General features: G+C 39.6%; 1 protein-coding gene across 3 annotated transcripts in view; it reads right to left on the reverse strand.

Moving 5' to 3' along the window:
• The window catches only part of LOC122075396 (uncharacterized protein slr1919), a 57,253-nt gene that overhangs the window by 27,209 nt on the left and 17,338 nt on the right, over nucleotides 1-12,706 (reverse strand). For all 3 annotated transcript variants that reach the window (XM_042640407.1, XM_042640405.1, XM_042640406.1), the window contains exons 8-10: nucleotides 10,742-10,826; nucleotides 2,893-3,095; nucleotides 2,539-2,700 (exon numbers count right to left, since the gene is read on the reverse strand). In XM_042640407.1, coding sequence (XP_042496341.1) covers nucleotides 2,539-2,700; nucleotides 2,893-3,095; nucleotides 10,742-10,826 — 450 coding nt within the window. The remainder of the gene's footprint in view (nucleotides 1-2,538; nucleotides 2,701-2,892; nucleotides 3,096-10,741; nucleotides 10,827-12,706) is intronic.

Below are 12,706 nucleotides of genomic sequence, written 5' to 3' on the forward strand. Positions count from 1 at the left end.
AAAGAAGATTCCTTCGACACCCTTCCCTGTTTCAGGGTTCTGCCGAGTAAAAAAAAAAAAGAGCAGAACCAGAAGAGAAACAAAAATAAGAAGAAGAAGAAGCAAGAAGACGAGAAAGAAAAAAGAAAATGAGAAGACGCAGCAGAAGAGAGAGAAAGGATAGATACCTGCAAGATACCATTGAGTCATGTCCCTCGGTCCAAGCCGACTCTCCATCGCTGGTTCCTTTGGTTCGACGAAGACCAACGACTTGTGGCTTCCATCTCCAAGAAGGAGACATGTTTCCCCTTTTTTTCAGTAGCCCAAACCCCACCCACGAGCATTTTTTTTTTCTCTCTTTTAACTTTCTTCTAACTTTTCTGATTTGCTTACTTTGCCCTCTCTTTATATATTATTTCCTTTATCCCTAGTTCTTCTTTTTTACACTTCACATCCAAGTATACCCTTGCACCCACATTGATATCCTTTGAGGAGTAAAGTGAACTTTTAATATTTACAATTCTGCCATCCCTACAAAAACAAAAACAAAAAAAAAAAGAGAGAGACCAATGGATCTAGATCTTTTATCGGATATCCATCAACAAATGCAGTTGATAATAGAGAAGCTCGATGAGGTTCAACCGTTCAACGACATTATACGGAAATCAAATCCATAACACACTCTACCTTCAACTATGTGATCTCAGTCGTTGAACAACAGGTAGACGAATCAGAAGATGAATCACCGGTGGTAGAAGATGAGATGACACCGTTGGAAGCTGAAGATCAACTTGTGGAAAATTTTAAATCAGTTGATCTCTTTAGTGAACCGATTGATTTTATTTTCCCGAGTCACTACTTCACCAATGAACTTCGCGTCGTGGAGTTCACATCATTCGATCTTGGTTTCGATGGTGATTTCATACAGGCAAGGATGGATGCTGATCGATTGTTGTTGATTCTCCCGTTCTACAAAACTCGTGGACGAGTTTTTCTCAACATTGGGGGAATTGATGTAGATACGCACCCATGGAGCGATCCATACCCCTCTGGGTATCCAATGAGAGTATCTTCTTCTTCTTTTCTGCTTCTGTTTTGTGACTGTCTCTCTTTGCCGGAAAGCCCCTGTTTCTGGCAATATTTGCAGCCATATTCAAGCTCGTTGATCTCCTTAGTGCTTGATCTGCTTGGGCTGAAGTTTTGATCGAAGGCTTCCCCTCCTTGGACGACCTTAACCCTAGAATCTTAACTTCAACAGGTCTTTCTACTGAGAGAATCGAACCCAGGTTCAGATCTGGGTCTGTACCTTGCGCCAGATCTGACTTGCAGAGGTCAATACTTTTTGTGCCCTTGCAGTCTGCGACTAATATTGCTGGGTTCGAAGGAGCTGGATGGTGCAACCCTTCGCCTGGAATTTCAGGCCAGCCCGATACCAAACCAGTGAGCTCCATCTCAAAGCTCTGCTGACTCCACCGCTGCCACCCTATTCCAAGGTTGAAGACGACTCCAAGCTCCACTCTTAAATCATGAGCTTTCCTTTTCTTCTTTCCTTACTAATGCCTTTTCTTTAACCCCTTATTTACACCCTGCCCTTAAGCTGTCTACCATTCCTAGTTTACCCCTACCAACTAAATACTAATCACCTTTCTGTCCTTCCCATAGCTAACCATCTAGAACCTTACACATTCTGTTTATTTACGAGTCTGCCACTCCTCATAGAAACTCTACATTATTTACAGAACTACCATTATTCTTGATATTGATCTTTTTCAGTATTGAATTGGCCCCTAAGTGATCCAATTCCTGCTTTTGGAACCCGGATCCGCATCAAGGTCAAGGATCAGTTTAAAACTTTAAAATCAATTCTGTTTATTTATCAGCTCCTGCAACACAACCATCAAACACTATTTGACAGGCCTGACTTGCTGAATCAAGTTGAGTACTCAATTCTAAATTAAGTATTGTATAAAGCACTCCAGCTCCCTTTATTATTTTTATGTTCACTTTAATTATTTTGGTTCTTTCAGCATTCAATTCAAGCCATCAATTTTGTACTTGAATTCTAACAAGAACATTAACCTCATCAAATGACAAGCACTAAAACCAGAGAAAAATAAAAATTTAAACCATAGTTTATATTTAAAGCAAATTCATAGAACAAGTGAAAAACAAGGATATAAAAAATGGAAAATCTCAACCTTAAAGCACCATGAGTTCGCCAATTCATTATCTCAACTAACTAATATTCTAGCATTAATAATCAGAAGGTTAAAAAGAGTAAATAGTTCAAAATGGATTAAAAAAGAAAGAAAGAAACACACTTTATATCTTTTCACAAAATATTTCACAGTAAGTATTAGAAAGAAGTTGAAGAGAGGGAGAAATAGAAGTGCAATGTAACAACTGGTCTAACAAACCAACCAGTAAAAACAAGACTAGGAAGATGCAAAAAGGATGACATAGATAGAAATCACACACCACATCTCCAAAAGAAGCACAAGCATAGTATATGAAGACATCAACTCTTCTAAGTAGATAAATTCTGCAAAAAACACATACCACTTGGATGAGTCCTACACGGTAATGACGAGGAATATCTCCCATCATTCCAAAGTCGAAGTATGCAAGAGATCCATCAGCAGTTGCAACTAGGTTTCCAGGATGGGGATCTGCATGGAAGAAACCTACTTCAAGCAGCTGCCTCAATGAGCAATAAAGCCCCTGAGAAAGCCATTGGAAATACAAATCTGTTTGTGTTAGACAGTAACAGATAACTTTTGGTTTGACAATAAACACAACTCAATCACATCATAAATAGAGGTTAAAACTTATAGCAATGCCAAGAAACAAACAATTCCAATGGTACATTGCTACACAAATAAAATTAAATCTGAAATAGACTCTATCAAATACCATATCAATAAGTCCCTTCCGATTTAAACAGGCTTTCTCAATACGATCCGCATCTGTTAGCTTGATCCCTTCAATCCATTCCATAGTAAGAACAGTCTTACGGGTGAGGTTCCAGTGTATTTTGGGCACCTTAATACTGCTTACTTTCTTGTTTACAACGTCATCAACAGCAGATGTTCTTTTTGGAACATTCTGAACATTGTCTGTGAATTAAAAATACATTAAGATCACAATGTTTGCTTAAGAAACATGAATCTTACTTTACAGAAATCATGAGCAACAGAAAAATGAAAGGAAATTATTTTAAAAAATAACTTGAGTCAATGGGAGCCAAGGGCCCATCTGACAACATAAAGGATTTTCAGTAATTAAAATATTCTAGATCTCTGCCAGTTACAATATAAAATAAAAAGTATATATTTTCAACCATTAACATTTTCAAATCATTAAAGAGGATCTCATCAAAGCAGTGAAAAAGCTTCTTTTTCAACCCCAGTCAGATCAAGAGTACCAGCAATACCTTTCTCTACCTAATCCCAAAGATGGACGGAGCCGACTCAATGAATGACTTTAGGTCGATCTCCCAGTGCAATCTCTTGTATAACTTCATTGCCAAGATCCTTGCCAACCGGTTGAAGAAAGTCATTGCTCCTCTTGTTAGTGATAATCAATTTGCATTCATCCCAGGAAGAAGTTTTGGTGATAATATCCTTCTCTGTCATAAGATTGTTAGAGGATTTCACAGAAAGTCTCACTCCCCTGCAGCCCTTATGAAGATCGACATCCACAAGGCATTTGACTCCTTGAGATGGGATTATATTGTTTCAGTTCTCAACTTGATGGGGTTTCCTCCTATCTTTACTAATTGGCTCTACCATTGTAGTGCCTATCCCAAATTTTCAGTCCTGGTCAACAAGAGCTCGGCTGGGTACTTCTCCCCCTCTACTGGCATTAGGCAAGGATGCCCGTTGTTGCCCTACATCTTTTGTCTTGCTATGGAGGTCCTATATAGAAGCTTGCAAGTTGCCTCGGATCAGAATTCTATCATTCCCATCCCTAAATGCAAGGCCATCAAGCTCACCCACCTTGCTTTTGCTGATGATATGATGATCTTCTCCCAGGCCGATGATTCTTCTTTGGATTCCATTATGCGCTGCCTGGGCTCCTTTGCTTCGATATCTGATCTTCGCATCAACCCTAGGAAATCCCTTATCTTCTTATCAGGGATCTCGGACGAGACTAAATCCTCTTTCCTTCAGAAATCAGGCTTTGCTCTTGGGTCTCTTCGGTCAAGTACTTGGGGCTTCCTATTATTCCTGCGAGGTTCTCGGCCCATCATTGCACTCCAATGCTTGATCTTATTAGGAAGCGACTCCAATTGTGGAAAAGAAAACTTTTGTCCTTCGCAGGGCGGCTCAAGCTCATTCGATCAGTTCTCTAAGCCTCCTACATTTACTGGTCTGGTATTTATGGTATTCCCAAAGCAATTACAGTCAAGCTGGAATCCTTATTTGCTTCCTTCCTTTGGAAAGGGTGTGAGTCCTCTAGATTCCTTCGCCCCCTAAGTTGGGCTGCCGTTTGCCTTCCTAAAAAAGAAGGGGGCCTAGGGTTGAGACATATCAAGGATGTCAATTTAGCTGGAACTATGAAACTAATCTGGAAGGTGATTAGCAAGAAGAAAAGCATTTGGGTCGATTGGGTGTACTCGCATCTCCTTAGGCTCGAAACTTATTGGTCGGCCCGCCTTCCCCCTGATGCCTCTTAGGTGTGGAGAAAGATCATTTCCTTGAGACCTATTGCCTCCAGAGCCATCTCCTCTAGTATAGGTGACGGATTTTCCACCTATATTTGGCTTGATCCTTGGCACCCTAAAGGGATCCTATCTCAGGTTATCTCTGCCAGAGGTATATACAGTTTGAGTCTCCCTAGGCATGCTATGGTTGCAGATATCATCTCCTCGGGATCTTGGGCTCCCCCTCCTTCTGCCTCTGACCAGATTGCTGAAATTTGAAATTCCTTGCCTATCCTGCCAAATCCGAATCTTAAGAGGCCTGACACCATCCTTTAGAAGCATGCCACGAACGGCATATTCAAATCAAAATCGGCTTGGGACTTCATCAGAACTCATGGTTCAGTTTCCCCATGGCACAAACTCATCTGGTTTAAGCATCACATCCCCCACCAAAGTTTCACAGCTTGGAGAGTCTTCAACAATTGCCTTCCCACACAAGCCTTTCTCATTCAAAGGAGAATCCAGGTCTCCCCTTTATGCTTCTTTTGTGGTTCTGAGCCTGAAGACATTAACCATCTCTTCTTTGCTTGTCCTGTCTCCTCCTCTATATGGAAGCTTGTTCTCTCCAAATGCTGGCCGGTTAACCGAAGAATTCTCCCCCTTCAAAGAGAGTGGCTATGGATGGATATGACTTTTCAAAGAAAGACCATTTGTGACTATGTGGGCAATCTCACCTTCTGTGCAACCATCAATCAGATCTGGATGGAGAGAAATCATAGGAAATGGACCTCCAACTCTTGGCCGCTTGGAAAGATTTGGAATTCCATCTTCTTTGATGTCAAGACTAAGGCTTCAAATGTCTCCTACACTTGTTCCCCCTCCACTAGAAATTGTCACATTGTTACTTTCTGGGAGCTTCCAAGCTCTATGCTCAGGAATTTTGTTCCCCCTTAAGGGCTTGCTTTCTCTCTTCCCCCTCCCCTCTTTATAGGGGTTGTCTGTATCTTCTCCTTCCTCTTTGTTTATAAAATTTTCATTCACCCAAAAAAAAAAAACATTTTCAAATCAAGGAATAGCCAGGAGTTTACAAATATGAAGATATTAAGAAAGAGGCACATGACTACATCAAAGACATCTTCAGCCTGATGTAACTTCCTGTCTGAGAGCAACTCCCAGATGGTTTGATTGACAAGTTTCTCAATGAGGGGCAGCAGAGTTTTCTTGGATCTATCCCTAGTGAAAAGGAGATTTTATTAGGTATCAAAGAATATAAAGCACACAAAGCTCCAGGTCCAGATGGGTTTAGCATGGGTTTTTTCACTTCGTGGAGCATTATCAAGGATGATTTCGTGAGAGCTGTTCAGAGCTTCTTTGTTGAACCCAGACAAATCAAGGAGGCAAATGAAACTTTCATTTGCTTACTTCCAAAAGTGGAGGGGGCTTGTGCCACTTCGGATTTTAGACCTAAAGGTCTATAGCTCTCTACAATATTATATAGAATTTGTGGCCAAGATCTTAGTCAATCGTCTTAAGGTGGTGGATGATTTAGTGAGTGCAAATCATTCTTCTTTTATTGTGGGTAGAAGTATCTCTAATAACATCTTATCATGCACTGAACTTTCGAGGGGTTTTGATAGAAGTTCTCACCCTCCAGCTGCTATGCTAAAGGTGGACTTACATAAAGCTTATGATTTAGTCAGATGGGAGTTTATTAGGGAGGTTTTGCTCAAAATGTATTTCCCTCAGATTTTTATTTCATGGATCAGGCACTGTTACGCTTCAGTTAATTTCTCAATGTTGATTAATGGGAGTCCGGTGGGATTTTTTCATAGTAGGGTAGGGTTTAGGCAGGATTGTCCTATGTCCCCTTATATTTTCACTCTAGTTATGGAGATTTTGTCCAGAAGCATTCATATCAGAGTGGACCTTAAGCAAGTTCAGTTACTTCTAAAGTGTTAGGCCTTGAAACTTTCTCATTTTACCTTTCCTGATGATATGATTATTTTCTCCAATGTTAACTCTTCCGTCTCTTCAGATGATTCGGAATATTATCTGCTCCTTTTCACCAATGTCTGGGCTTACAGTAAACAGGAACAAATCTAGCCATTTCCTAGCTAGTGTTTCTGAGGATGTAAGAAAAGTTTCAGAATTTTGACGGGGTACTCCTTGGGCCAATTTCCAGCAAAATATCTTACCCTTCCCCTCTTGTGCTTTCAAAGTTGCCGGCTCATCATTGTACTCCTATTTTGGAGAAGCATTGGAAGAGACTTCAATTGTGGAAAACAAAAATCCTATCCTAAGCGGGAAGATTCGAGTTGGTTCAGTCAGTGACATGGTTCTAAATCTCGGTCGAAACATACAGTTTCAACTGATATATCTCGGTATCGACAAGACCCGAGACGAGGGTCAAAATGGGTTCGTACCAGGTTTCAATAGGTTTCAACCTGTTTCAACCAAGTTTTTATCAAAACCTTGGTTTCGACCAATAACTAGTTAAATCAAATGTATAAAAGGCCTTAACTTGATTGAAACATGTCTATTTCGACAGGTTTCGACAGAGGGGAGTAGTTCTTTGCCAAAAGTTTTGATTTTTGGCCCAAAATACTTAACTGATCACCTTTTTCTTGCATTCTCATATGCATTCAACTCTTTCTTGCCAGTAGATTTGCTGACTGGAGCTTGAAGGTAATGCCTTTTACTCCAAATCCATTTTTTGGAAAAATATACTACTAGACATGGTAGATTTGTTTATTTTTTACATGCTAGATGGAATGGCCCGATCTATGACTTGCCGACTTCACAAAGTTGGATTAATTTTTTAGATTGTGGAATTATTTATTGAATTTCTTGTTTTAAAAATGATTTTCCCACAACAACATTTTTGAATAAAAAAAAAATAAGGGTGATATATGATGGATGGACTTCGAATTAATATATGTTACAAACCATTGGCCGATCTACGACTTGATGGAGTTGGAATTTTTCTGTTGTTTCTAATTTTTCGTATAGTTTGAATTAATTGCTGAAATTTAAAAAAAAAATGAAGATAAATAAGAAAAAACATTCAGTTTGGGTTTGAAAAAATAAATTAGTGAAAATAGGAAATATGCTTTTTCATCCGAAATTGATAAATAATGTGATTTTATTTAATTCATTTTTATTGATTAATTAATTATAAATAAAAATAATAATATTTTTTTTAATTAAGAAAAAATATAAGACCTAGGGGAAATTTTAGAATATGCTTTGTTGCAGTTTTAGGACCCTTATTTGTTGTCTTATGTTTATAATCTTTGTGTGCTTGTTGCAACAGTATATCAACTAGTGCATAATGGCCGGGGAAGGCAGAGACCTAGCATGGAGGCACGGGATACCCCTTTTGGCCAACAAGAAGTCTCAAAGCAATTACTATAAGAAAAAAATTGGTGGGGGCGGGGCCACTAGACTGAAGTGGCATCTAGGTGGTGGTCACAAAACTGCCACAGGGTGCCCTAGTGTTCCAAGTGAGATAAACAATGCCATGATGACGGTGATGAGCGAAGGGATATAGAAAGGCCGGACAAGAGAACAGCCAGGGAAGAATTTCAGGATGCACGTCTATAGACTATAAGGATGCCTGAGTTGGGGAGGAAGATTATGACAGTGAGGAGCCTGATTGGGATGGCATAGAAACAGCATTAGAGGCTACATAACTAAGGAGGGTAAGGGTAGCAAGCAAAGCTACCTTTAGCACGAAGCAGGAGAGATTGTTGCGGATGACCAGAGGAGCTGGATCATCTAGACATGCTCCAGCAGAGCCACAGCCACAGTGACAGCGAGGGAGGTGGAGGTTAAGACTTAGAGGAGAGCCTACGATTCCATTTAGAAGGAGCCAAAGTGTGAGGGCCCCACCCCCACTCTGTGAACCAGCCATTGAGATCCTTTCCCAGACATGACCAGAAATAGAAGTTGAAAATGATGTGGTCTGATGCGAAAGGGCTAGTGGGGGTTGCATTCTCCATGTAGGATTTCAGAACATGCATGACATAGGTAGACCTAGCCCAGGAGTGAAGGGGCCCACGGCATATGAGATGTACAATGTTTACTTACCCCACCTTAAGTAGGAGATGCAGGAGTATATTGAGGGGTTGAAGCTAATGTGAGAACTATGGAGTGACTGTGATAGGTGATGGTTGGACTAGTCCCACTAGACAGTCCAACATCAACTTCATGGTTGGAATATTTTCTTGGAGTTTGTGGATGCATGCAAGTGTTATTTGGAATGATTGGCCGTAAAGCATCTATAGGTGGCTTTTCAAGTCCGCCATCAAATCATAGAGCTCAACCTTGAACATGTAGTGTAGACTACCAAGCTGGAATACGATAAGGAGAAGAAGGATGCAAAATATATACAAGCTCTTGAAGGATCTGATAAAGGATTTGGGGGCTGAGGGATGTGGTACAGGTTGTCACAGACAACAGGACCAACTTCAAGAAGGCTGGGGAAAAATTAATGAACAATCTCAAGTACTGACTTTTTTGGACTCCATGAGCAACACCCCCCACCCCAACCCCCCACCCCCAAAAAAAAAAAAAAAAAAAAAAACAGAAACAAAAACGAAAACAAAAACTACATCAATCTCATGTAGAACGACATTGGGAATCTTAGGCTTGTGAGAGAGAGGTTGTAGAGAAGGCAAGAGAAGGGACCACTTTTGTCTACAATCATGGATTTGCCCTGCAGATGTTAAAGGAACAAGTATGGTGGGGACTTAGTGAGACCAAGGCTGATACACTTTGTCCCAAACTACATCACTCTGAAGAGCTTTGAGACGAAGAAGGCTGGACTCAGGTTCATGTTTGCTTCAAAGGATTGATTTGAATGGCAGGAATCTGCTTCTTGTGGAGTTTGGGCAACCCAGGCGACATTTCTAGTGACATTTTCTGCTATGACCTAAAGAAGATCAGTATGCTCTTAGAGTCAGTGACCAGCATGTTGAGAATGGTGGACTCACAGAAGAAGCCCACCTTACCACACTTGCGGGCAGCTATTGATATGATGAAGATGTAGGTTGAGGCAACTCATGAAAGAGACAACCAGATTGAGACAGAATTATTGTTGCTAGATTGCTCTCACTATCTGATATGTTCTTCCTTTTACGTTTCAATCTTCCATGATGAAACAAGAAAGCAACTGGCTGATTTATCCAATCAATCCAACCAAGGTTTCAGTATAAATTTGCCTCACTGTAATCTTCTTTTCTTGATTCTAGATCTGCTCAACTGAACCTTTAAATTTATTTTAAAAAAAGAGGTAGTCAAGCCTCCTACATTATATACCCATCACAAATCCTATTTCAGAACCTTTATTTCCAGATATTCCACAAAACCATAGTTTGGTATTACTTTCCTACACTCTAATTGAGTTTTCTCTCTCTCTTTCTTTCCTCCTTTTTTTTTTTTTTTTGGGGGGGGTTGGGGGGGGTGGGGGGGGTGTGGGAGGGGGGAAGCTTCTACTTTTAAACCTCATCATCCTTTCATGTTCAGCTTGTTTCTCAACCCCCCATCAATCTAGTGATCAGAATTTCTCACACCAACAAAGGCAAATTCAACCTAATATATTTATGCATGTTGCCAAGGGAAAATGAATGTTAATTGTGTATTTGTAAGGTTATCCATATCCCATGGCCATGTTAGATAAATATGAACTGTTTCAAATATCTGTTGGTTAGCCTTTTTTTTCCATGGTACTTGGTGAATATTGTTTAGCGAAAAAAGGATTGATAGTCACTAAAACCAAAATTTAAACCAAGCCATAGGATCTTAACCATCCAATGTATTAGCCAAGAAATGATCGCATGAAAAGGATTTAAGGGGAAAAAATCAATTCACAACTAACCAACTGGGAGAAATGTATACAATAGGCTGGTTAGAACTTAGAAGTGTGTAATCGTCTGACCATGCAATGCAGCCATACCTCCTTTATGTAGAGTCTGGATGGATTGCTAATGAATATGTAACAGGTCTACAATTCATAAAGCATGCTGGATTTTAGGAACATAAGCTTACTAAAACTAAATAGGACTATTGAACAAAATGCATGATTCGATATCTTAGTTACAGTGCAGGAGATTTAACCTCGATAGGAACCATAGAGAGAAGCAAAGCGCTCAGCATTTTGGGCCTCTCGAATGTAATCAATTTCTTTAAACATATGCCTGACCTGTCCGTTCACAAAATAACTGGAGATATGGTTAAGAATACCCCGTCGGAAATCATCCTAAGATATTATAAAAACCGACATGCTACATATGGAACAGTAGAAATAAATTATTTACAGTTTACACTAAGAGAAATCTTTTCATTTTGGGTAACGAGGGTAGATGAAATCATGTAGTTAAATGCTACTAATTGTTAGCATGAGAAGTAGATTAAATTGTATGGAAGTCAGTGAAAATATTTCATAAGCAATAAAAGCAGACTAATAGTCAACTTCATTGGTGGACCAGTTTAGCTGTCGTATGAACTGCAATGACACAAAAAAATAACTTAAAAAAAAAAAAAAAAAAAAAAAAAAAAAAAAAAAAAACCACTCATTACAGCACTGAGACTGTCCCAAATAACACCACTAAGCAGGTTATTTATTTCCTGAATCATAAAACAAATGAGGGAAAACCCCAAGAACATAAAAATGACAGGAGAGATGGAGTTATGTTAAGAAGACTGAATTGGCTTGTCAATGACTGATAGAGGCCCATTTTATTTATAGATGAGAAATAATATGAATAAGGTATGTTAGGTGGGGATGACTCATCCTTGTCCTAACACACACACAAGATACATTGAACCTGGACACACACATCAACACTCCACCTCAAGTTGGTGCATATATATCTCTCCTGCCCAACTTGCATACAATAGGATGAAACACTTTGAAATGTAAGCCTTTTGTGAACACATCAGCCAACTGATTTTCTGTGGTGACAAAAGGAATGCAAATAGTGCCTTGCTCAAGCTTCTCACTGATGGAGTGTCGGTTAATATCAATGTGTTTGGTCTTGTCATGCAAGACCGGATTGTGAGCAATGCTGATTGCGGCCTTGTTATCACAGTAGAGTTCCATTCGCTCTGCAACCATTACCCCTAAATCATTGATAACACCTGAAGCCATTAAAGCTCACAAACTCCTTGTACCATTATGTGGTATTCAGCTTTTGTGCTTGATCCAAACACCACGGACTGCTTTTTGCTCCTCCAGGGGACCAGGTTCCCTCCAAGAAAGGTGCAACATCCCAAGGTAGAAGGCCAATCATTAGTGGAGCCAGCCCAATCAGCATCAATAAAAACTTCTAGCTTGAGGTTGCCATTATTTGAGAATAAGAAGCCTTTCCCAAGGGCTGATTTTAAGTATCTCAGAATGCTATACACTACCTCAAGATGAGCAGTTTGTGGATCATGCAAGAACCGGCAGACAATCCTACTGCATATGCAACTTCTGGCTACCGATTGGAGAAAATAGCTATAAACCCAATCGGTAGCAGTAAACTTGTATTATAATAATAAATAAATAAAAATTATTACAAGTATACCCTCTTATGTGAACATATGCATAAGTCCCCGTTGTACTAACTCTTAACAAAGTAGCTCTTAAAGAGCCTACAAAATTTCAAAATATAACAGAAATCCAACAAAACCCACTCTAATTTTGGGTATTTCCATATCCCACCCAAGGTTAGCATCTCACTGTAACGTATAGTATAGGCTGATAAGTATCGGTACTGGCGGGTATCGATACGATACGGTGAGATACGCATCTCCACACAAGGTTTAAAGTATCCCACTGCATTGTATAGTATACATCAATATGTATTAGTATCGGCGGGTATCGATATGATATGGTGAGATACGTATCTTTTTTTTTAAAGGGTTAGTGTGATACTATGCGATATCATTGATACATTTCTTAAGATCCCATGTGGGTTTTTTCTCAATTGGGAGTTTTGGAGGCTATTTTCGTTTTTTTCAAGGTTCTGTGGGTTCTAAATCGAGAATGAGCCCACATGGGGGTTTGTCAATTTTTACTATATTATTTCAATTTTTTAT

Source organism: Macadamia integrifolia, chromosome 4 (assembly GCF_013358625.1).
Source record: "Macadamia integrifolia cultivar HAES 741 chromosome 4, SCU_Mint_v3, whole genome shotgun sequence".
Classification (NCBI taxonomy): Eukaryota; Viridiplantae; Streptophyta; class Magnoliopsida; order Proteales; family Proteaceae; genus Macadamia; species Macadamia integrifolia.